The 26,697-nt window shown below is 36.9% G+C and overlaps 1 protein-coding gene across 1 annotated transcript; it reads left to right on the forward strand.

Moving 5' to 3' along the window:
* On the forward strand, positions 1 to 26,697 carry LOC131152340 (26S proteasome non-ATPase regulatory subunit 1 homolog A). Its single transcript, XM_058104173.1, has 13 exons — positions 1 to 486; positions 6,738 to 6,801; positions 7,786 to 7,891; positions 8,904 to 9,015; positions 9,141 to 9,309; positions 10,097 to 10,572; positions 10,696 to 10,831; positions 10,937 to 11,185; positions 11,281 to 11,501; positions 11,596 to 11,854; positions 12,076 to 12,308; positions 12,383 to 12,899; positions 25,730 to 26,697. The coding sequence occupies exons 1-13, from the start codon at positions 341 to 343 to the stop codon at positions 26,051 to 26,053; spliced, it is 3,012 nt and encodes a 1,003-aa protein (XP_057960156.1). The 5' UTR covers positions 1 to 340; the 3' UTR covers positions 26,054 to 26,697.

Raw genomic sequence — 26,697 nt, forward strand, 5'->3', positions numbered from 1 at the left:
ATCTCCTCAGGCAGTAGGATAATAGTGTATTCCTGGGAACTGTAAAAAAAGCTTTCTTGTTTGAAAAGAAAGCATCAAACGATCACTATACAAGCCAAAACCAGCGAGGTAGTAGCCCTCATTGCTTCACTCTTTCTCCTCTTTCTTCTTCAAATCCCCTCTGTTCTCCAGATACTTTAGCCGTCACGGAACGTATCCTTGCAGCTCTCTCCCCTTTCTGATGCGCGGACAATTCTCATCGGTAGGGTTTTAGTTCTTCCTCAAAACCCTAATTTAGTTCCATTGAAACGCAATTGTAGAGATCGAAGCCCTAGACCGGACGGATCTTGGGCTTGTGACCATGGCGGCGACGATGGTAAGCTCCGCGGGAGGTCTTCTGGCTATGCTGAACGAGAGCCATCCGCTACTCAAGCTTCACGCACTCTCCAATCTCAACGCCTTCGTTGACTACTTCTGGCCTGAGATCTCTACCTCTGTTCCCATTATGTATGTGTTATGGTCCTTCTTTATTTTTTATATTAATTAGGTTTGCATCATGACCAGTTCCTAGCGCAAGATTCTATGTTTTTGTTGGGTGGGGTTTTTTGATCGGCAAGGTGGTTTATCTGTTTGGCTGCTGAGAAAAAAAAAAAACTGAGAAAGAAACGAAATGGAAGGAAAATTTTAATGCATTTTTGTCTCTTTTTTCTGTTTTTTGCTTTTTTTTTTTTATTAATTTATTTTTTCACAGAAAATGTCAACTATGATTGGGAAGCATTTTGGGCAATAGTTTGAGATTACAGAATTTGACAAATTTCCTGCAGTTTCTAGACAAGCAAATAGACCTATTATATTGATAATTACTGTATAAGGGCATTGTTTTGATTCTATAAGTAGAGCTTTGCAGGTTTTGAAACTGGCTGTTTGGTGAATAACATATGATGGAATATAGTTTATACCGGCGTATAGTAATGGGCATTCTATGGGGTACTAATGTTGAGCTAACTTCTGTATTAGAAGAATTTAGAAAAGGAGGGTATATTGCATAGCTTTAAAAGATTTTTCATCTGAAAAATCTCTTTCTGCAAGGTGTTCTATTTTATGTTATATAGAAGTAAAATTGTGCAATGGAAATATTACAATGGATGATTTTCCATGATTAGGCAGCATTTCATGATTGTTGAGTGTGGCATAAGTTGGTTAAGGCACTCAATGACCATTTGACAATGTGCATTCCCTTTCATTTCAAAATTGAAGATACTTGTCTTCATTTAGAATGACTTGAAGGGGAGTTGTAAATCCATATGGATGATCATTTGACAATGTGCATTGCCCTTTTGTTTCAAAATTGAAGATACTTGTCTTCATTCAGAATGACTTGAAGGGTAGTTGTGTATCGAGGGGAGATTCTCGAATAGCAAAGAGAGTTGGTGGTGGGATAAAGATGTACAAAAAATCATAAAGACAAAAAGAATTTGGAATAAAACGTGGCAAAAAAATATAAACAGAGATAATTTTGAAAAATATAAGGAGGTAAGAAAAGATGTGAAAAAGGCTGTTAGTGAAGCTAAATATAGATCACTTAATAGTTTGTATGATAGATTAGGTACAAAAGAAGGGGAAAGAGATATATTTAAACTTGTTAAAGTTAGAGAAAGGAAGAGTAAAGACTTAGGAAATGTAAAATGTATAAAAAGTGAGGATGATATTGTCTTGGTTAAAGATGAAGACATTAAAGAAAGATGGTGAAGTTACTTTAGTAAGTTGTTTAATGAAAACCAAATGGAAGGCTTAAACTTAGAATTGTTAAATGAGGAAAAGACTAAAAATATGAGATTTATTCGTAAAATTATAGTTAACGAAGTTAAATTTGTACTAAAAAAGATGAAAAATGGGAAAGCTATGGGATCAGATAACATCCCAATTGAAGTTTGGAAATGCTTTAGGTGATAACGAAATTAAATGGTTAACTAATTTATTTAATACAATTGTAAAAACTAAGGAAATGCCAGATGAATGGAGGAAAAACACTTCAATACCTATATACAAAAATAAAGGAGATGTTCAAAATTGTAATAACTATTGTGGAATTAAACTTATGAGTCATATGATAAACTATGGGAAATGGTAGTTGAATAAAGATTAAGGTTAGAAACAAAGGTCTTAGAAAATCAATTTGGTTTTATGCTTGGGAGATCTACCACAGAAGTTATTTATTTTTTAAGAAGATTAATGGAAAAGTTTAAGAAGAGGGACTTGCATATGATATTTATTGACCTTGAGAAAACATATGATAGGATACCTAGGGAAGTTCAATGGGGGCTCTAGAAAAAAAGGGTGTATGTAGTAGGTATATCGATGTCATTAAGGATATGTACAATGGAGTAATGACTAGTGTAAGGACTATAGATGGAGAAACTTGAGAATTTCCAATCACCATAGGTGTACATCAAGGATCTGCTTTGAGTCCTTATCTTTTTGCTTTAGTGATGAACCAATTGACTAAGAGTATTCAAAAGAAGGTTCCATGGTGTATGTTGTTTGCAGATGATATTGTATTAATTGACGAAATTAGGGACGGAGTAGAGGCCGAGTTAGAATTATGGAGAGAAGTTTTGGAATCTAGAGACTTTAGGTTAAGTAGAAATAAGACAAAATATATGAAATGTAATTTTAGTAATGATAGGAGAAATATTGGAGACAAAATTAAACTTGATGAAGAAATAAATAACACTTGTATATTTCGATACCTTGGATCTATTATGCAAGTTATTGAAGATGATGTAATGCATAGAGTTAAGGCAGCTTGGGTAAAATGGAGAAGTGCTTCAAGTGTGCTTTGTGATTGTAGATAGAATACCCTTAAAATTGAAATTGAAGTTTTATAGGACAGCTATAAGACCAACTATGCTATATGGAACTGAATGTTGGGCGATGAAGAAACATAATATCCAAAAAGTAAAAATTGTCGAGATGAAAATGTTTAGATGGATGAGTGGTATAACATTGAAAGATAAATTAAGGAATGAACATATTCGTGGTAAGTTAGGTGTAGCTCCTATAGAAGATAAGATAGGGGAGAGACGACTCAGATGGTATGGACACTTGCAACGTAGGCCGCATAGTGCACCTGTGAGGAAGAGAGATGGTATGGACACTTACAACGTACGCCACATAGTGCTCTTGTGAGGAAGAGTGACTTAGTTATTGTGGGGGGCAGTGGAAGAGGTAGGGGTAAACTTAAAATAAATTGGGAGGAGATAGTGAGTAAGGATTTAATATTCTTGAATCTATTAAAAGAAATGGTCCATGATAGCATAAATTGGCGGAAAATGATTTATATAGCCGACCCCACCTAGTGGGACTAAGGCTTGGTTTTGCTGCTGTTGTTGTTGTTTTATGAACATTTTTATTGGTTTCATTCAAATTTGTTTCCAAAGTAGAAGACAATGTATATTTATGCACGTTGTGCACGCATGAATTGTTACACTTGTATGTATGTACTTATGCCTGTCTGATGTAAAGAATGCTGAGCATGAAAACGTGGTTAGACCCATTTAGGGGACATGTGTTAGGTGGAATGGAGTTATTAATACACAGCTTCTAGAGATTGTTCTTAACTCGCTTTTCATGTTTGGTGATTGTTACTCCTTAACGGCTTTGGTCCTCATCCGATGCCTTAGGTGTAGGAATTTTCATGTGTGCAAAGGGATCCAAACTAAAGAGAGTTTTCTTTTTCTTCATGTTTCTAAGAGACTCCTTAGTTGATTAGAGACTACTACTGATGTATGCAGAATGGGGGCAATATTATATGGTTGTAACGTCTGGCATCTTGAATGATTGCAAATATCTTTATTTAGACTATGCCATTCCGTATTGGTGCTGACTAGGCCAAGACATCATAATCAATTTTCTATGTTAGGAGCCTTACTACCATCATCATACCAATCTCATTTTATTGTTATTCTCTTTGAAAGGCCATTACTTTTACAGGAAAGCTGCATGTTACCTCTTTTACCCTACCTCAAACTATGCTCCTTTTTCATCTATCATCATTGCTGCAGCACATTCAGCCTTGACTGCGCAACTCATTGTGAACTGTTTTGAGTCGCTGGTGTTTGTTGCATGTGCCAGCCCATTATAACCACTTTCTTTCACTTCTTGGTGTGATCTCAACTTCTCATGCATGTATTCTTTTTTTTTGCCCTCTTTGGTCCTTTCTTTGTATCCCATGGGCTAGAACATATCCGTTTTTTTTAAAAGAAAGTGTGGATTTTGAACAGAAGAAAACATCCAAGAATCCTTGGTTTTGTTTCGTTGTTTTCTTTTTTTTATCCGGGGGGGGGGGGGGTGGTGTTTGATGTCCCAGCATTTGTAAATAACTTAATATACTGGGCAGCATTGTTAGATTGCTGTCCAATCAACTGAACATTTCCTCGAATGCTATCATAGATTTGAATAGAAATCATAACCATTTGCCATTCATATATATATATATATAATTGTACTATTCATAGTTGTTGAAATAAAACATACTCTGTGTGAGCAATGGCTTCCTTGGATTGCCTCTTGTGAGGATTTGTAGTGTTTGGGAATGACTTATTGTGGGTAGAGCAAGAAATAGTTTTTCTCTTTATTTGCCTATTTTACTTTTAGTGGCCAGAGGAAGTCAAGGATTTGGCTTTTCTTTCACAAGTGTTTGCAAATATGGCAGGCCAAAGTCTGGTTTCACGTCTGTGAATGTTAAGCTTTCCCATGTTTTGAGCTTCAGGAGAATTTTTCTGTATGGAACATCTTATGCGCTGTCATTGCTCTTTATATAGCATCATTTTCAGATACAAGTCTTCACAACTTGGTTCAGTCATAAATTTGACTCTTCGTGTGAGGACCAAATTGCTTGACGTTGATTGTTTCTAATATTCTGTTTTTTACACACCCATCTTTTTCTTGACTGAGTTTGATTTTTCTTTAGTTAAATAGTCAATTCATGGGGTACACACGCATGCACGCACATTCTTATAGTGCTTATGTATTGGAACAACTTTATTAGTAATCGTCTAATTTATAAATCTGCAAGTCTAATGACTTGCCAGTGCAATATTTTGGCAAATGCTGGCATGTTGACATTCATCCATATGCAATGTTCCTGGGAAATGCAACATGAGAGCCTCTATATTAGTGGAGCTTAAGACATAATAAAAAAAATGATAAGAATAAGGGAGATGCTTCACTTGTTAGCAACTTGTTTATATTTCTATGGCTCGTTTGTTTCGTGGGACTTTTCGTGCTGCATCTCAGCGTTGATTTGGAATTATCTTTATTTGGTTCTTTTTTTCTTATTGATGGTCAATCTAAAGGGAGATGGAGAATAAAGATCCCATATTTGAATGCATAGTTCCTTAATTCTGGTGTTTGTGCTCCCTTATTTCTTTAGATGGGAAAAATTTGCATGCTTAAAATCAAAAGGTTCTTGGAGTTATCTGATATTTTGTTCAGAAATAGTAGGGATTTGTCGATTTAACTGCTTATGAGGAAGCTAAGTTTGGTGAAATTTTAGGGCTGACTTGTAAGCTTGTGAATTAATGGCAATCCTAGTGTTGTACTATTGTGGTTCAAGGATCTTTTGTTTGTTGGATACAGTGCCAGTTTTCTAAAGAAATGTGCTTCTGTTTGGTGACATCAATTTGAAACTTCCTCAGATTATACTGTTTGCACTGGATGAGCCATGAACTGGAAACATTAATGGACAAATACTATGAATAAATTAGCTTATAGGTTGAAATTCTCTGAGATTGTAATGGTATTAAATTAGAAAGTCCTAGAAGCTTTGTTTTTGTGTTTGAGCAGACGAGGTACTTGGACTTGTAGACATGGTCACTCTATTATTCTAACAAATTTCAGCTTCTGGTTGAATAAATTTACTTTTGAATACTGGAAACAATTTTAGTTTTCCCTATAGAATTATATATCATATAATTATTGCAAACTAGTTGTGTTCTTTCCCATTTCTCTTGAGTTTTGTGTGTGTGTTTTTTTTTTGCTTCTGGTGGATGCTTAACAGTTCTGCAAGCATGTTAATTTTTGTGTTCTTTAGTTATCTGGATAAAAAATATTCTATACCTAATTTTAATGCTTGCATTTAAAAAAAAAATCTTGTCATAAGATGGACTTAATTCCTCTAGGATGGATATTTGGTTTGGAATTTCTGGTAAGGAGATCATTTTTCCCGTAATTCTTGAAAAATTATTTACAAATTGAGTTAGGTTAATAATTTCTGAGGATTTTGTAAATTTGTCACATGATTTTTTCTATGATGTTTGAAGGACAAGATGTATTGAACTCCTCATGGTTGGGGTTTCTTTCTTGCCAGTCTGGTCCTACAAGCTGCTTGTACAAAGTTCTTCCCCAACTTCCTGGTGAATTCTAATTTAATATTCTAGGCAGTGAATAATCCTCACTATTGAATTTGGTCTAATTGTATATCTGTTTGGTTGTAGCTTATGCATATCTTCATCTGCTTGTTATGAATATTCTGTGCACATTACTTCCTAGTGTCGGGATTGATTGGTTATGCTTAAGCAATCGTATGTCTTCCTTCTGGTTTATAGAATGGTGAGATAGATACGCACCCATTATTTATTGCAAAGCTTGATGCTGTTGGATAACTTGTGCTTTAATATTTTACAAGTAAACATTTTTTCAGCTTGCCATTTGTAGTAATCTTGTTCTTGGAAAATAATTGTTATTTTTTCATGCAGAGAAAGTTTATATGAAGATGAAGAGTTTGATCAAAGACAACTTGCTGCATTGCTTGTTTCAAAGGTTATATCTATTTCTTTGTTATATTTATATTTTATTTTTTGCATAAATGCTTAAGAATTGAGTTAAGGCTTTTGATGACAACTTTCAGAGCGCTGGGCCGCAGTTTTTTGGTTTTCTTGTGTTTAGTATGGTGCCATTTTGTCATTGTTTTTATCTTTTAAATTCTTACAATTAAAAAATTAGTCATTCTCTAGCCGCAGTTACAATGCTGCTTTGGTTTCTCCTATATTAGCACTAAAAAGTTTCGTGCAAATTGGGTGGTTATATTTTTGAAGCTATGGAACCAGTTTGCTGTTTATGCTCCGTTTTTGCACTTTAACAAAAGGAGAACTAGATAATAGCCAAACTACAGAAGTAGAGTCATAAATTGCTTTTGACATTGGGAGTTCCACATTAGTGGATGTAGATGTGCACACATTGGGACTTAAAAGTAGCATGCCATCTTAAGATGGGAGTTCCATTTTATCTTATTAGCTTGAGATGTTAGGAATTATGAAGGTGACTGCGCACACAATAATGCCTGAAAAAATAGCATGCTCCCTTAGAAAACAGTTTGATTTTAGTGTTTGGGAAGTGTAAATTCGCTCACTGAGAAGAAAAGGGTGGAACTTAAGTAGTTTTTGTGCTACAAATATTGGTATCACACACAACCCTGAAGTGAAGTGAAAATACTTTGAATTTGGGAGGTATAAAATCTTTTGCAGTTTTTTAGATTGTATAATCTGTATCATAAATTTTGCAAATTGCAATAATGTGATCCATATCTTTTCTAAACTGGTTCAATTTATGAGAAGGTTGCTGTTTTCCAAATATCTTAAAATTAGTTTATGCCTCTGGTCAACCTCAATGGTGAAAGGATCTGCTGTACAAGATTGTTTTTGTAACTGCTCACTCTTGCTTGAAAAACATATTGCTACCTTGATCTTTTCTTTACATGGATTTTAATTTTTCCTCTTCTCTCTCTCTCTCTCTCTCTCTCTCCAGGTTTTCTATTATCTTGGTGAACTTAATGATTCATTGTCATATGCACTTGGAGCTGGTCCCCTTTTTGATGTTTCAGAGGATTCTGATTATGTCCATACGCTACTTGGTGAGCACGATTATCTTCTTGCAATGCAGCTTAATTGTGATATATTGTATTTTTAGGTTTTAATATTGCTTGTTATAATTTCCATCACCGTTATGGGGCATCTGGTTTGTGGCATCAAAATATTCCCATAAATGACATTTTTGGGAATATTAATGCCTGCCTCTTGGGAATATTTTTAAATGGTTTGCTTTTTAATATTCTCAGGACTGTACAAAGGATTCCCATGCCAATGTTTGGTTCAATGTGGGAATCTGTATTTCATGAAGATGACATTATACCCTGGATAGGTCTATAAACAACATAAGGCGAATAATTATATTTTCAACACAACCTACCAAAAATATGTACTTAATTAAATCCATGCCTAAAATTTTAAAAAATCATAAATTGAAAACAATCCAATTAACTGAAATAATTGAGGGCAATATGATCTCTAAATAGTACCATTATATTGTATTATTATTAGAATGCAATAGCAATATTATTTTCATTTTTAGATGGTGTTACTTTCATTCTATTAATAGTTTATTATTTTAAATATAGTAATAGTTTATAATAATAATACTATATTATTGCAGGCATTGATATCCAATGGTAAAAAATAGTGAGGGCAATTTGGTCCCAATAGCAGGATTCTTATTGGAGTGGGATTTCCATGAAACTTACCCCTAGGGGAGGGTAAAATGGGATTCTCATGTTTTGTGGGAATCTTTCACTTCCAAGAATGTTAAAGATGCTCATCATGTCAGATTTTGGTTCCCAAACAAATGTGGGAATGAGATGGCGTGCATCACATTTTTGGAAATATTGAAAGATGCTGTGAACAAAATGCCCCCTTAAAGTGGTAGGAAATAAATGGGAGTTATTGAAAGCTTAAAAGAGTATAACATCAAAATCTCAAACCTTATCTTGGCATCATGTTAAGAAATTACGTTACATGTCACGTCAGTTTATAGATTAATGATTATGGTATGATTATGTTACATAATTGGTCATTTTGTTCTTTCCTCAGCTAAAGCTATTGATGAATATGCGAGTCTTAAGACAAAGGCGGCGGAGTCAAATGATGAAGCAGCAAAGGTTGATCCAAGGCTGGAGGCTATTGTGGAAAGAATGCTGGATAAGTATGTGAATGTCTACCGAGCTTCTATATTAGAATGTGGCAGTTTTTTTCTCATCCTTTGTCGCTTACAATTTCTTTTTCCCCTCTCCCCCGACGTTCTTTCTTGTATATCACTGTTTCATTTAGGTGTATCTTGGATGGAAGATATCAACAAGCTATGGGCATGGCAATAGAATGCCGAAGATTAGATAAACTAGAGGAAGCAATTACAAGGAGTGACAATGTCCATGGAACTCTCTCGTATTGCATTAATATCTCTCATTCTTTTGTTAATCGTAGAGAATATCGACGTGAGGTGAGTGGAATCTCATGCTTGCCTGCTGAAAGCTGACCTTTTTTTTTTTTCCCTGTTCTAGCAATTATATTCTTGTGTTTATAATTTGAGGAATATATTCTGAACCTTTGAGAGAATTTTTTTGTGTCATGCTAATCTTAGTGATAAGTAGGGGGAACATACTTTGGAAAATAATTGGTTCAGTAAACGGTGAGACAAGCCTCAATTCATTTTATTCCATCTCATTTGCAAAGTATGATATGTCGTAAGATATTTAGTGTGGAAAACATTGGAAGTTCACATTTGAACAGATGTAAAAATTTTAGGGGAAAACAAATGTAAAATGATTTTTTATTTAGGTAATTATATTTGCATTTCTCAGCACAACTTTAAAAGCTGGATTTTGCTTTAATTAAATAGGAGTTTATGAATATCATAAATGCTGAGCTGTATAATCTCACTTGTAAATCGAAGGCTAAAATCTATTGTATTTTCTCCTGTTGTTCCTAGCCAAAGATTAGAACAAGTTGATCTCGCCCTATTATTTTTCATGGTAATAACCACACAAGAAAAATTAATTTTTCAGGGAAGGAAGTTTGTTACTAAAAAAAATTAGTTTGACTATGAGAGACCATCGACATTGAAAATTGATTATGATAGTGTTTTCTCTAGTTGCCCATTGCCTGTTGACTTGTTTGTTTACGATGATCAGTTTATCTGAAATTCAAAGAGTACATGAAGTTTGCAAAGAGTTCACAGTGATTCCTAACATGTCTGCACATTTGTTTTCCATCAACTGTGACTGCAGGTGCTTCGTCTTCTTGTTAAAGTGTATCAGAAGCTGCCATCACCTGATTATTTGAATATATGCCAATGTCTTATGTTTTTGGATGAACCTGAAGGCGTTGCGAGTATATTGGAGAAGCTTCTACGATCTCCAAATAAGGAGGAAGCTCTGCTGGCATTTCAAATAGCATTTGATCTTGTGGAAAATGAACACCAAGCTTTTCTTTTAAATGTGAGAGACCGCCTTTCTATTCCAAAATCTCAACCTCTGGAATCTGTGCAGCAGGAAACTGTTGAATCAGATTCTACACAAAATGGAAATCCTACTGTATCAGAGGATGTACACATGGCAGATGGAACTCTTGCATCGAATGGGAGTGTGCCTGAAACTGATCCAAATGAAGCTTTGTATGCAGAGAGGCTGACAAAGATGAAAGGCATTTTGTCTGGAGAGACATCAATACAATTGACCCTACAATTCTTGTATAGTCATAACAAGTGAGATGATTGATTTTCTTGCCACCTCTTGAAGTTACTTGTTTTAACATTGAAATTATATTTAAGGAACTCTTTAAAGTAGTAACAAGTGCTTGCATTTGATGGTTGTGATTTTGCATATAGATCGGATCTCCTTATTCTGAAGACAATAAAGCAGTCTGTTGAGATGAGAAATAGTGTCTGTCATAGTGCAACAATTTATGCTAATGCAATCATGCATGCTGGAACAACTGTTGACACATTTCTCAGGGAGAATCTGGTAAATTTCATTTTATTTAAAATTTTCCTTGATTATCCTCTTTTTTTGAGAGGTGATACAAATTTCTCTTGTTATATCTTATTGTCATGGTTTATAAATTCTCAGGACTGGCTGAGCAGAGCCACAAATTGGGCCAAATTTAGCGCAACTGCTGGGCTAGGTGTTATTCATAGAGGTCACCTGCAGCAGGGGAGGTCACTGATGGCTCCTTACTTGCCTCAAAGTGGGGCTGGTGGTGGTGGAAGTCCCTACTCAGAAGGTGGTGCTCTCTATGCTTTAGGTCTTATTCATGCCAACCATGGAGAGGGCATCAAACAATTCCTTCGTGATAGCCTGCGGAGTACTAATGTTGAGGTGCTTAATATGGATAATTTAGTGATGCCATACTCTCTTTGGTATGTAATTTAAGTCATTAACATATTCAAATTTGGTGTCTTTGATCAATGCAGGTTATTCAGCATGGTGCATGCTTAGGTCTTGGTTTAGCAGCTCTAGGAACTGCTGATGAAGATATTTATGATGACATCAAAAGTGTGCTTTATGTTGACAGTGCTGTTGCTGGTGAAGCTGCTGGTATTAGTATGGGGTTGCTCATGGTTGGAACTGCTAGTGAGAAGGCAAGTGAGATGCTTGCTTATGCACATGAGACGCAACATGAGAAGATCATAAGGTAACTTTGGGTCCTCTTTTCTGGGGTCCTAACAGAATGTCATTTAAATTATGAGTGTTTTTGCATCATTTATGAGGATTATTATGTGTTTCAGGGGACTAGCATTAGGAATAGCACTTACAGTGTATGGAAGAGAGGAAGAAGCAGACACACTAATTGAACAGATGACTAGGGATCAAGACCCTATCCTGCGTTATGGTGGTATGTATGCATTGGCATTGGCATACAGGGGAACCGCAAACAACAAAGCCATCCGGCAGTTGCTGCATTTTGCTGTATCAGATGTAAGTGATGATGTCAGGAGGACTGCCGTTTTAGCACTTGGGTTTGTCCTGTATTCTGAACCCGAGCAGGTTAGTACTTTCTTCTTCGCTTTCAGTTGCCTATATGGCATCCTTTAATTGATTTAATTTTGTAATGATTACTTTTGTTTCTTCAGTAGTCAGCATTTTCTTTCATTCAATAAAAGTCATTTTCTCTTTCTCTTATTTGGATTGATATGAATACATTTGTTGCATAGCTTGCTAAGGATGAAATGAACTTGCCTAAATCTGACTGAGCTGTTGAACTGCAGACTCCTCGAATTGTCTCGTTGCTGTCTGAGTCTTACAACCCACATGTTCGATATGGTGCTGCTCTTGCAGTAGGGATTTCCTGTGCTGGTACTGGTTTGAGTGAGGCTATATCATTGCTAGAGCCTTTAACTTCCGATGTAGTTGATTTTGTTCGTCAGGGTGCTCTCATTGCCATGGCTATGGTGATGGTCCAGATCAGTGAAGCTAGTGATTCTCGTGTTGGAACTTTCAGGTAGCTTACTATTATATAATTAATTTTTTTTTTAATAATTTGGGATTATTTGTTTTTAACAACTTATGTTGTAGGCGACAACTGGAGAAAATAATTCTTGATAAGCATGAAGACACGATGAGCAAGATGGGAGCAATCTTGGCCTCTGGGATCCTTGATGCCGGTGGAAGAAATGTGACCATAAGGTTGCTTTCAAAGACCAAACATGATAAAGTTACTGCAGTTGTTGGTCTTGCTGTTTTCAGCCAGTTTTGGTATTGGTATCCCCTGATCTATTTCATAAGCTTGTCATTCTCTCCCACTGCTTTTATTGGATTGAACTATGACTTGAAAGTTCCGAGATTTGAGTTCTTATCACATGCAAAACCTTCACTGTTCGAATATCCTCGGCCAACAACTGTGCCTACCACCACATCGACTGTAAAACTTCCAACTGCAGTTTTATCAACATCAGCAAAGGCTAAAGCTAGGGCTAAGAAAGAGGCAGATCAGAAAGCCAATGCTGAAAAGTCATCTGTAGCAGAGCCTTCCTCTGTTGGTCTGAATGTTGGGAAAGGAAAATCTAGCGAGAAGGATGGGGACTCAATGCAGGTAATGTTGTGAATATGTAACCATATTTTCAATGTTCGATTCATCATTCATGGCAAGGTTGGGTTTGATTCCTTGCATTTTGTGTTTAATAAATTGTTACATGACTTTTGTGTGAGTTCAAAATTTTCTTTACTTAAATATCTCAAGGGCTGTTTGGTATCAATGTAAAAGGATATGGAAATGAAAACAAAAATATGAAAACTAAATTAAAAGTCAAAACTGAAAGCTATCTGTTTAATTACCAAAATTGGAACAAATATTAAACTTGATTGTTTACATGCTCATTTTTGTCCTTGAATCAAATAACAATTAATTATCATACCATCTTTTGATGACCATAGGATCTTTCACCATCAAGTTCTTAGAAATGTAATACTACTATTGAAAACTTTAACAAATAAAAAATTAGAAACAAATTTGATGTCTGAATTAATTAAAATATGATTATAATAATTGGAACTGCAAAAGATACAAATTGAAAGATATTATTTTGTTAGAAAAAGAATGCATATTAAGAAAAGAAAGAGTGTATGAGGATCTACATCCTTCAAACTTGAAGCAACACAGAAGAGGAGAAAACAAGAACATGAAGAAACAGGCCCAAATTAAACTTGTAGAGCCAATCAATCACGCTGAAGATCCAAAAAACTCACACCCATAGCATCTTGATGGAAAAACCTACAATGAGGCTTAAAAAAACTATCTGATCCCAAATCAATGAATAACTGAAGCCTGATCTTAAAAAACACAAAGGGCTTGTTTATTTGTGAGAAAGCTTTTATTTCCATTTCTGTTCATTTGTTGAAAATAGTTTTATTTCCATTTTCAATTTTACAAATAATTACAAAAGTGCCTTTGTGTTTTCCAATTATTTTCTGAATTTTTACAGGAAAACTAAAACATTTTTTTTAAAAATTGTTTTCGAGATTTTTGATTTCTTATATAATTTTTGAAATTTAGAAAATAAGGTTTGATTTTGTAATGATTGGAAATCTAAAAAAAAATGAAAAATGAAAGCTGTTTTCTGCAACTGAACAAATCCTTTATTTTTTATTTTTTAATGCAAATATTGGAAAACAGAAAAATAAGCTAGCATTTTTATAATTTTTGGAAAAACTATAAATGGAATATAAAAACTGTTTTCCATAATTTTTTTTGGATGAAAGAAGACAGTTTTTTAGTATTTAAAAATCAGAATGCAACAAAACAACAAAAACTGCACATTGCGAAATTTTTTTTGCATCTTAATGCCTCTTGAACCTCTAATGTCAATCAACTAAAAAATCGTCCAAAGTGCAAGCTGACCAAAAAGTTTGTTCCACAACAACCAGGCCACATAATAATGGAGACATGAATGAGCTTGTGTCTTTCTACCAGCATAGCACATCACACACATATCAAGAGGAAAAGCCTTATATGGCCTTGTGGCCTTATTAACTCTACTAGCAATGGCTATCAACACACTGGCCTCAACCTTGAAGGGACCTGAGCTCTTGATAAACAATTAGCAAGATGAAAGAAATGTGAAGACCAACTTAGATGGATATAAAAAGAACCACGGGAGAAAACTCTGGAGTAATCCACATTCCAAATTCTAACACCCCTCCAATAGGAAAAAGAGATAAAAAGAAAACTGTTCCTTAAAATTTTTATGGAAGTCCTAAGAAGCAATATCATCAAACAACAATCAAGCAAAACGAAATAGGAGACCAATGATATGAAGAAAGGCGAAAGAGAGAAGGGAGAAACACTATTATGCAGTTCCAATCAATGATCTTCCCAAAAAAATGAATCCTACAATGATCCCCCACTTTAAAGTTGGTACAGGGAGATAGAGGAAATATATGTTAAATGAATTTCCATGGGTTTTTATAAGTCACCCTCACTCTTGTATTGGCATTCCACCCATTAATTTGCAAGTCAAATTTACTGTAGTCCAATGATCTACAGGTCAAAGAGAATCTGCTAGGAAGGGAAAATGCTGTAGCCATGGCCTACTAGGACAATGTTTTTACGCCCTAAGTTACCAAGACCCAAGCCCCAATCAGTGTCCTACACTGCCTAACAACCTCCTTGCTTACAAGATGGTCCATCCTCTCACCACCCATTTGCCAAAGAAAATCCTTTGTAATCCCCTGAGCTATCAGGTGCGCTTACTGGAATTTTAAACAAAGAAAGAAAATACAGAAGAAAAGAAGGGTCAAAATGATCTTATTATCTTTATGCCTAAAGCCATAAGTGTTTTCTCTACCATGATTGGTTACATTATGGTCAAATAACCATGGTTCCCCTAACTGGGCATGGGTCACGTCCTCGGGAGTACAACTTATCCTTATAATCTTTTATTTGGATGGGTACATGATACCTCTCGGTAACAAGTAGATTTGTCATGTTTACTTGATTCATTTTAAAAGGATGAGGGTGCGGCTCTCCCTTGAGGTTCAATCTTCCTAGAGAAGCTTTGGAGATTGCATTCATGCTAGTATTCCAATCAATAACTAGCTTAAATATCCTATTTTGACAATGAATGAAAGTGTGGAAAATAGTGGTCCATTCCCATTTCTCACTACTCATGGTAGCGGATAAGAGACACCTAGCCACACTAACATGGTGGTCATCCTCTCAAAATCATCAATGAGCACATTTTCATTTCACATGTACTCAGTGACATCTACAATCTGATTGTCACAGTTAGGTAGATCATCAGTTTCATGCTCTAAAGATAAAGGTTCGTTGGGCACATCGGGTAGCGTGGCAATGATGGCACTGCACAAGTGAGCTACTAGCTTGAGGAATACTATACCGACTAGAGTGAATGACATAGTGGGACTCTATTTGCTTCACAGAATTCTCTAGGGGTAGATTGAGGGATGATTGACCTAGATCAAGGAAAGGAGTTTTGGAATGACAAGACTCACTCACTTGAGATGAATACCTACAAGGGATCTTGAGGTACTTTTCAATGGCAAGAGCTTTCTGATAAGCTGCCTCTATAGATTTAGGTTGGAAAAATCCAACCTCTCTCCTAATTTATTCCCTAAAATCCTTCATGAAACTAGTTACAATATGATTTGTGACCTCAATACCACTCCTAAACATTAGCTGCTCAAATTGCTTATTATAGCTTGCTACAGTGGTGGTTTGTTGATGATTCAAAAGGTCACTGAACAACTGGTTCTTATAGGGAGGAGGAGGTACTTCTCTTTCAATTGTTGTCTCATCACTTTTTGGTTGGTCTCACAAGTTTTATCTTGGCAAGCCGAACGTTGTCCTCACCTTGTATATGTACCAATTAAAGAAATTCTTCATCTCTCCTAACCAATCTAAAAGGGAGCTCTGGTCTAATTTCCCATCATAGCCACACACATCTACCTTGACTCTTTTTGAACCATCTCCATAGTCCTCCTGGTCATGCGTAGGGGAATATGGCACATGCCTAGGTTGGTACCCTACACTGTCAAACTCCTCGAAGTTAACTTTGGCAAATTTAGACTCTAGATTGACCTGAGGTTAGAGGGGCTGAACTGGTCTAGTTTGGGGCCTGACTCATCTTTGTTAGGTGCACATAGGTACTCCTGGAATAGGAAGAGCACCTTGGGCTGACCCCTACTGAATATGAGGACTCATTAAGGTGCCTAACAGATTGTTCTACGTCATCTACAACAACACCAAACAACTTCATGACTTGGGGAAACTATTTTGCGAGGTTCCCAAAATTTTGGTCCAACTCCTGAAGAGTGTTTAATCGAACAGACGAAGATTTGGTATCAAGTGGTTCAAGTTCAGTGGGGATGAGTTCATTATTTTGTTGGTAGCCATGGGTATTGCAATATGGTACAATGATGTTGAGGAAGACTAAACTTGATTGCAAGTGATACAAATCCTAAAATTACTACAATGCACATGCATAAGCCATGAAGCTATCAAACATAATGCATATGAATTGACATGATCCTACATAATATGACTTCAAGGAGATTGGGTGTGAACAAGGACTCAAGCAATGAATGAACTAGAGGAATTCCATGAAAAAGGGCAGAATTTTTTTTGTTTAAATGGTAACAAAAGACTTGGAATTATGCAAATTATGAATTTTACTAATCATGCAAACATTAATCAAGAGAAATGGGAGAATTTGGTTATCTTACCAAGGATTTTTGAACACAAAGTGCAATGACTATTTGATTCTAAGTAGAGTCATGCAACTTATGAACTCCCTAATCCTTTTTTCCCCAGGAAACGGCCTTGCTGACTTTGAGATTTTCTTCCAAGAACATTTTTCATAGACTTGCACTTTAATTTTCCTGAATTCTACTTCAAAATCTCAAGGAAAAATCCAATTTATCGCAGCTGGAAGCAAGTTCTCGTGAATATGGAAACAGGAGAGGACACTGGCAATTTATCATTTGTGGATCTGAAGCTGGTCTAACAAGGGCTTCTTGGAAAATACAAGTAAAGGCAACCTTCCACTGATTATGAACAAGAATCTTTCAATAGGAGTAGCCACCGAACGAGCCCACCTATAGACCAAGTGAGCACTGCGTTTAGTTAGTGGCAATCTCTTTGACAAAACTTTTGCAAGGCTTCATTTTGGATGTCATCTGGGACAACCAACTTTGTTCTTGGAAAATTAAAAATTGAAATATCCTCCCAGGACTCATTTAGGAGAACAAAATGCATGGACTCAGAAAAGCTCCTCCAAAGGAACACATCCAAGCCCATGCTGAGAAGGTCCATATACCAAAGAAATCTACTACTGCTTCTTCACACAGAAATCCAACAAAATGGAAAAAGTGAAATATCTTTCCAGTCTATTCTGCCCCACTGACATACTTCTTAACCCACACAATCAATTGCCCCGGACCCCCCAGAAGAAATATACACCCAATTCATAAACTGGATGTTACAAACTCCTTATGAAAAACAAATCAAGTTTTAGAGTTCAATTTCAATGTCAGGAGATGCTCTCAAAATGATTTATCTAACTGCCCACCTGTTATTCTCCTCTCCTACACCCCTCGCATTCGAACTTGAGATTCTCATCAGGATTATTTAGTTCAGTTTTTACCTCTTTCCCCCATAATTAATAGATCATGCCAATTTATGCAGCTCTTTCTTGACTCTTGCTTTTCCCTAACCATAGGAACTTGGGGAGACGAACACCTTCACTTGATGATAGTGAACTTAAAATTGAAATCCTCCAAAATAACTTCTGGTTCTCTGTTGTCCCTTCTATTCCCTAAGGGATCAATGGATAAAACATCTTCCTTATCCACTCCTCTTCTTTCGCACAAGGATTAATTGTGAAGGAAGTAGTAGGCAGAATATCGTCTCTGCCCTCCACTGAGGGTTGTCAAAAGAATTCATAGGGCAAACATTTTTAGGTTAAGCACCGTTATAGGTGATGGAAAGAAAAACTAACAGGAGAAGATTATATTTGAATTAGGCTAAAGCTAACTAAGTAATGTTATATACCATGAGTCTGAGACCATCACAGGTCCATGTCGTGCACCCAGTGAGGAGGATATGAGCAGTTACCCATTTTGTGTGCTTCTCTCTGGTTGTGCCACATGGATCTGTGATGTCACAGTCCTATGACGCTGACTGTTCTCTAAGTTAAATGACCTTCCTTGGTTGAAGCTAGCGTCTTTCAAATGGTGGACACTAATGTTTTAAGAGGCGTAGGCGTAAGGCGAGGCGCTTTATCCTCCGCGAGGCGAGGCGTAAGCATTTTGGGAGTGTATTTTTTAAAATAATTAATAACTAAAAAAAATTTATATATAGTATAAAAATGAAAAATAAATTAGAATAATAAAGAAAAACTAAAAACATAATTTTTAAATATCATATAGGCCAATTTTAGTTAACAAACTCAAACAATGAATGTTAAAAAATAAGCATGAGCCATAGCATTACACAAAAAAAAAGAGAAAAAGCCAAATTAAAGCATCACAATGTCTCATAATCCAAGATTCAAAGAATCTAAATCTAAATCAACAAAGTTAAGAGGGAACTATCAAGGTTTTCATCAAAGTTCTCATCTTCATCAAACTCATCTATAGTAGGAGTTCTTCCACTTATAAATTCCCCCTCTCCCACTTCAACATCATCTTCTTCCTCAATTGTGACCATTGTTGTTCTCTTACCTTTGTCTTGAGTGCCTAGATAATCAGTAAGTCTATAGGTTAGGAGTTAGGAGAAATGGAGAATTATAAATTAGTAGATTGAAAAATGACTATTGATTTGTTTGTACTCAAGTTCTCACAATAATCACTAATCTTCCTTTTTCTAGGAATTATAGAATGCGAGCTACCACAAGCTTGTGTTGCTTAAGGATCATCTCCTTCTAAAGCTACCACGGGCAAAGCTCTTATGGCATCAACTTTGGGGGGAGATTTTCAACATCAAACCAAGAAGTATCTTTTGGGAGGATAGTTTCTTCCTTCTCAGTGATCCACTCATCATCTGAAGCTACTTCCTTAGCCAATATTGGATCATAATTTTGTATTCTTCTTAGAGCTCTCTTCCTCAGTTTGGTGTTGTACTTCACGTAAACTAGAGCATTCAATCTCGTATGCTCTATTTCTCTTTTTCGTATGAATCTACAATTGAGTTTAAGCCATTTAAAATTTTAGATATTAGAATATATTTTAATATTTGAGTGAAATGATAATAACATGGTATTTGTAAGAACTAAGAACTTGCTCAAATGTCCTCCAATTCCTCTCACATCCACCAGCACTACATGTCAGGCTAAGAGCACGAATAACAAACTTCGTCAATTATGGGGTTTTTGTCCCAAAACGCTTCCACCAAGCTGCAAAGGAAAAAACACATCGTAAGTTTTAAGTTATAAGAAGAAACAAGGATAGAGTACTACTAATTAGCTAATTTTTTATGAAGTATTATTTTTACCCGGGCCTCTCAACATTCTAGAGTCAATAGCCACTTGAGTCCCAAATTCCCCCCATGCAATTATCAAACACATTTAATTGGATGTCTGCCGTTAGTCTCTTCTCATATCTCAACATTCTATCCGTGCATTCAAATAATCCTTTCTTCACTTCTTCACAATCAGAGAAGTTCTCCTTATAATGCAATTGGGGATTAGATAATTTCCCGCAACATGTAAAGGGTGATGAAGTTGTGGAGTCCATCTATCATTTGTTTTTCTCCAAAAGGGTCCATACTTCTTGGCATTTCTAAAAAAATTTGCAGCAATTTTTTCCTTTTCAGAATCCATCAACTCATAGAGAAACCCCATGGCTGGTCTTTTCTTAGAATCAACTTCCCTTAGAACACGCACAAGAGGGACAACACTCTTGATAACATAAGCCTCATGAGGCCAAAAATGTTGTTCAAACAAAACTATTGAGTGAGTCCTTATACCTTCATGCATTTTTGCATATGTAGAAGTGCACCACATCTCCAAAGAGAACATAGATTGAAGGCCTCGCTTTTATTTGTAAATGCTTTGAAGTGTCAAAAATGCAGTAGCAAAGCGTGTCACTGCAGGGCGGATGAAATGCTTCCTCATCATTGCAAGTACATAAGAATGATTATAAATAAATTTCACAACTTGCTTAGCCTTTAGGATTGTGGTTGCATGGATCTTCAATTTTGCAATATCCTCCAACATGAGATCCAAACAATGTGCAACAAATGGACTCCAATAGAGCTTCTCCCTCTTTTCCAAAAGTTTCTTTCCACCATTTATCATGTTCTTCGCATTATTAGTTATCATCTGCACGACTTCCTCCTCACCAACTTCCTCTACCACCTCATCCATATACTTGAAAATCAAATCACCATTTTTTTTTTTATAGAATCAGAAGCATTAATGGATTTTAAAAACCATATACCAGTAGGACTATTCACGAGGAAATTAACCAAGACCCTTGAACACCCATCAGTCCATTCATCAACCATGATAGAACATTTATATTCCTCCAAGCTTTTTTGTGTTCTTTCAACATGCCATTGATGTCTTGCACTTCATCTTTAAGGATCCATGTCCTCATCTCTTGCATAGATGGAGGCTTGAAACCTAGCCCGTAATTAGCAATACCATCCACCATAACATGCCAATATACGTCACCCATCAAACTAAATGGTAGAACATTGTTAAACACACAATGGCCAACATTCCTACACACTTCATTGGAGTGGCTTGTTTGGTCAGTGAAGATTAAAACTTATCCATTGGACTTCTAGCCCTAGGATTAATGTCAGTCCCACCATTCTGTTGCTCGAGATCTCCAACTGATGGAGAAGTAGCACTCTGAGTCCCTCTTCTTGGACCCATCCCAATCTCATCAAGATCATTTCATTTACACTTCTCTTGGTATTTGTCAAGAGCGATCTTGCACTCATCTCTCACATTTTGAGGAGCTTTTGGGCAAGGTTTCATTCCCTTTCTTGTACCAGCCAAATGATGTTTAAATCTTGTGATAGTCCCACTGCAAGTTTGATCACAAAATTTGCATCTAAAATATTTTTCTCCCTCAACTTCTTTTATGTATTTCCAAACAAAATCTCTTTTCTGCCCCCTTTGATTCACCCTCAGACATGTTTTTGTTTATTGAATAGGAACAATCGGCAGTTGCAGCAGGAAATTAAAACTAAAAATTGAAAAATGAAAAGTGAAAAGTGAAAACAAATGAAAAGCAGCAGCAACTTACCTCAACTTTTAGAGCCACTGGCAGAGGGTCCCCTGGGAGTCAACGACGAACAACACTAGAGAGAGTTGAATAATCGAATTAGTTCGAGGAGAGACCTCAGATTGAGAAGAGACCTCGAAGCAGAGATGCTGTAGGGGGTCGTGGAGAGAGACGAGAGGCTGTAAAGGGTTGCTGGAGAGAGACAAGAGGTTCGAATGGGTTCTCGGAGAGAGATGAGACATCATAAGGGGTCGTCAAAGGCAGATGAGAGGTCGGAATGGGTTGTCGACTCATCGGAGAGAGACGAGAAGCTGGAGGAGTCTTCAAAGCTAGGTGCAAGCTTGGAAAGAGACGAGAGGTCTGAAGGGGTCGTTGGAGAGACGAGTCGTCATAGAGACATGAAGCTGGAGGAGTTGCCGGAGAGAGACGGAAGCTTGGAAGAATGAAAACTTTGTCGAGAGGGGGGGTTTTGTCGCTCATCAAAGCCCTATCAGTTCTGTTTATTTGTTTTTTATTTTTAAATATTTTAAATCAGTCTGCTCCCAAAAGGCGTCCGCCTTCCCATCTGAGGCATAAAAGGCACGCCTTTTCTCCTTGAGGCGTACGCATTTTAGGATTTACACCTTCCAAGTTACGCCTTAGGGCATTATGCTCAAAATGCATGGGCATGCTTCACGAATGCCTTTTAAAACACTGGTGAACACGAACACCTGTTCTGAAGTATATAATCCAAAAAGACTTCATTTCCTCCTCCTGTTCCTCATACAGTAAACCTAAAGTCTTTGGAAGCACACACAACTAGTTCCATCAAAACACAATCCTTGGAAAGACAAACCTCCTGATTTTGCTGCTTCCACCTCCCCTAGTTGTTTTAACATCAAACCATTCTCTACTTCAAGTGCACCGTCCAATGTCCACATCCTCTTCCCAATATGCCAGATCTGAGGCCAAGTGCCTGAAAATACCAAAGTAACAGGAATCGAGGAACTACCTTGACTGTGCCCTTCGTTTATGGACCATATGTAGGAGTCAGATCCTAAAACTGCACCTTCTTGCAGTGCCCCAAGTTCAGACTGTCTGTCTGCTTCTGATTATTGCAGATTTTCAACTCCCGTCCCGCTTTCGTGTCCACCTTTGAAAATGCACAAACAAATCTTGTGACTTTCCTCTACACAGTTGACGGGTGATTCAAAGCTTCTCACAATTTTAACTGGCCTATCTGCTAGACATCTGTCAAAACCTGATGTCAATGTTGAGCCCTCTTACCCACGCATAACCTTTCAGCCTTTAAGTCGGAAACCAAATATTTCTTGTGCGTTTCACTATTCTTAGCTTGATCTGCGTCATAGTAGTTAAAAGCGCGCCTCCTAGGCGCAGTGAAGCGAAGAGGCTTGCGCCACAAACTAGGTGAGGCAAGGCGACCTGCAAGAGGCGACGCTAGGCGAGACGAGGCGCACTGGGGCGATAGGCCAGTGAGTCGCGCCTTGTGAATTTTTAGTCATTTAAAGGAGAGAAATAGCCACAGCCAGACCTGTAGCCCTCATTCGACTCGAACGAACATAGCCCTAGCCCCGTTTGGCCCTTTGAAGTCCTACGTGAGTTCGTCTTGCACATTCGAACCAGCAGGAGCCTTCGCGATCCTTCAAACCAGCAACGTGAGCTCGTCTGCGAGCCTTCGAACCAGCTGGAAGCCTTCGCAACTTCGTCTTCGAGCTTTGAACCAGGATCGTGAGTTCGTCTTCGACATTTTGAAGAAGCACGACCCTTCGCGACTTTGTTTCGAACCAGCAGGAGCCCTCGCGAGTTATTCTGCCTGCCTTCGAACCTTCGTAAGTTGTCGTCTTCTTCTTCTTCTTCTGCTGCTGCTTGCGTCCTGCTTCTTCTGCTGCTTGCGTCCTGCTGCCTGCATCCTGCTTCTCTTCTTCTTCTTCTTCCTGCTGCCTGCGTGCTGCATGCTGCTGACTGCTTCTCTTTTTCTTCTTCTTCTTCTTCTTCTTCTTCTTCGTGCTTGTTGCGTGCTGCTGCCTGCTGCTTCTCTTTTTCTTCTTCTTCTTCTTCTTCTTCTTCTTCTTTATATGTAAGCTTATAAATTAAATATTTTCTTTAATTAATGTAAGCTTATAAATGATAACTAATACATAATATTTATTTATTTTTACTGAAATTTAGCTACTGTTTTTTAATTTGTAATATTTAGTTTAATTAATGTAATTTCATAAATTATAACTAATACATAATATTTATTATTTTTATTGAAATTTAGCTACTATTTTTTGATTTGTACTCTTTTCTTTTGATGTTGAACTATGTTGAATTGTTGATGCTTTTGGGCTTCGTACTGGCAATTTTATTAAATTTTCAATTTTGTAATTGAATGTTTTGTCATTTTTAAATTCTAATATTACTAGATATTCATATGTTCATATATCAATTACCCCAAATAGACATTTTACACCATTTTAATAATTGTGCGCCTCACCTTCATGAGGCGCGCACCTTCGCTTCGCGCCTCGGCTTCTAAGACCCTTTGCGCCTCGGCTCGCCTCGCGCCTCTTGACTACTATGATCTGCGTTCCAGTCCCACTTAGACTTCCTGGTGCAACCCCACCAAATCATCATTTTTTTCAACATTTATATTTAGAATCCTACTCAAGTTTAGTTGTTTGTGCTTGTTTTTTGAATTAACTTTGGTTTAGGCTGACTGGACATGAGATATAGGGCTTAACCATATAAACCTGGAGGGACCAAATGAAATAGATGGCTGCTTACTGCTCGCTTATGAATGGCTTATTTGGTTCAAACCTTATTTAAATTTGAAAAAAATTGGCTGCTATAGTTGGGCTGACAATATCACTTGAACAGATGATTTTCTGGTGAATCTTCACTGAGATGAGAACTGAGAACTGCCATGAATGCCACTGTTGAGGATTCTTCGTAAGGATGTGTTAAGACCATTTCTCTTGAAGAAGAAAATGATCGAAACACTGATTTTCTTCTTGAATCTTCACAAACAGCCTTTTCTGCTTGGAATATTTGGAACTGATTTCTTCCCCACGTCTTCTGCAGCTCACAGAATAATCTTAAAGAATTAATGCCCCTTCCAGGCTTCCAGTCAGCTCCCTGACTGCTTGTGTAAATCGCCAACATCCCTCTACCTCCAATCCCTTTATTCGATCTCAATTGCCTCTGAAATGACATAAATCTCCCATGGAAGTTGTTCTCCTGGTGCTGGGGGTAAATGTGCATTCACATTTGTTGTAGAGGACGGCTGCCCTGGACTGAGTTTTTGTAAACCAAATTTAGCCATCTTAGTTGCCACTGCTGCTTAAAAACTACTTCTAGTTCTGAAACTCGACGATTTTCCAAAGTCCTGAAGTCAAAAGACTTCCTCTCAAAAGTAGTTCTCTGTAAAATCGCATGCATGTTCCCTGCAAATTAAAAATCCGTCTTGCACCTCATTCCCTTAAGAGAGAGCATCAATGTTTCTTGACAGTGATGGGAGTTTCAAAAATCCATAATATAGGAAATGCATAACATAAGAATATGCATTTAATTTCATCTTATAGTACTACAAGAACAATCCTATTGTATATGAAGGTTGAAAAATAGTGAAAAATATTTTTTTGGATGATTTTTCTTATTTTTCTAATATTTTGAAAATTTATGGATATTTTTTCTATTCTCATTTTATTTTAAATGCAGGTAATAGTTTTTGCTTTAATATTTATCATTAAAAAACTGTTTTCATAATGATATAATTCACACAAGAAATACTGAATAATAAAATATTGTAGCAAATAGGTTGCCGCAAGGGTTGCCAAAATAAATAAAAAGGTTTCGACGTTCAACCACAGTAACTAGATATTAATAGTGGAAATGGAAAAATAGCAATGCAGAGAAAACATGTCACAGCTTGTTTTTCACTGTATTGCAGCAAAAATAAAGAAGAAAAGTGAAAAAAGAAATGATTCTACATAACCCTTTATTTTGCTGTTGTCATTGACGGTAAAAATGTTACTGTGTGATGCAAGAAAATAAAGGACCATTGAAATATATTATTATGATTGCTGTTTCTTTTTCTTCGGATTTGATTATGATCCAGTGAAGACTGTTTCAATCAGTCATAATATCTGTTAGCTTGTGTCCTAATTATTGTTTTACTTCTGGCAGGTTGATAGCCCACCAGAAAAGAAGGCGGAGCCTGAGCCATCTTTTGAAATATTGACCAACCCTGCCAGGGTAGTCCCTGCTCAGGAGAAATTCATTAAATTTCTGGAAGAAAGCAGATATGTTCCTGTAAAATCGGCACCTACAGGGTTTGTTCTTTTGAGAGATTTACGTCCAACTGAAACTGAGGTGCTCTCACTTACCGACACACCCTCATCTACGGCGTCACCTGCTAGCGGATCAGCAACAGCACAGCAGGGTTCAGCCTCAGCAATGGCTGTTGAAGAAGAGCCTCAGCCACCTCAGCCTTTTGAATACACCACATGATTTTGGTGGTGGTATCATTTCATCATTTGGGTAGCAACTGTTTCATGCTGTTTCCTGAGAAATTGGAGTCACTCTGGCATGTAGAAAGATTGGAATTGATGCGAGCAATTACTCTCCCCTGTTATGATGTATAACCATGGCCAATTTCAGGTGAGCTTGCAGGCATTTAGGTTTTTTTATGATGCTTCCACTGATGTGATCTCATCTCACTCTCAGTCGGAGTGGTCTGTCAACTGGTATTTCCAATTTTAATGTATTAAGCTAAAGCATAGAGTATAGGGGTGAACTCTGCAGTTCGTTCTTGAGATACAATGCATCCTTTTCTGGCCCTTCCTCGCCTGCTCCTGAAACTGATTATTTTTTATGTGATCTGGTCACTTGACAACTCCGTGGATGCTTTATTATGAGACTACCAGCCGTGTGCCTTCTGCACCAGTCCTCGTGCTTTTAGCGGGAAAGGTTAAATGCACTCGGTTCTTTCTGAATTTGAGGACTCGCTGTTTCTTTTTAATTTTAGAGTTTGGAATGATATGTGATTTACTCATCCATTGTATTTTTATGTTGTTTTTGGGCTCATTTTCAGACAAAATCTTTGGATGCAGTTGCATGTACTCTCTTTAGTCAAATCTGGGTTGATTGGTTTT

The sequence above is a fragment of the Malania oleifera genome, chromosome 3 (assembly GCF_029873635.1).
Source record: "Malania oleifera isolate guangnan ecotype guangnan chromosome 3, ASM2987363v1, whole genome shotgun sequence".
Taxonomy (NCBI): domain Eukaryota; kingdom Viridiplantae; phylum Streptophyta; class Magnoliopsida; order Santalales; family Ximeniaceae; genus Malania; species Malania oleifera.

Excerpts from the sequence above, each read along its gene's own strand:
- LOC131152340 (XM_058104173.1), top strand. The coding sequence starts at position 341 with ATGGCGGCGACGATGGTAAGCTCCGCGGGAGGTCTTCTGGCTATGCTG. Across the intron at positions 11,855-12,075 it reads TGTATTCTGAACCCGAGCAG|ACTCCTCGAATTGTCTCGTT; the intron begins GTTAGTACTTTC and ends GTTGAACTGCAG. Across the intron at positions 12,309-12,382 it reads TCTCGTGTTGGAACTTTCAG|GCGACAACTGGAGAAAATAA; the intron begins GTAGCTTACTAT and ends CTTATGTTGTAG.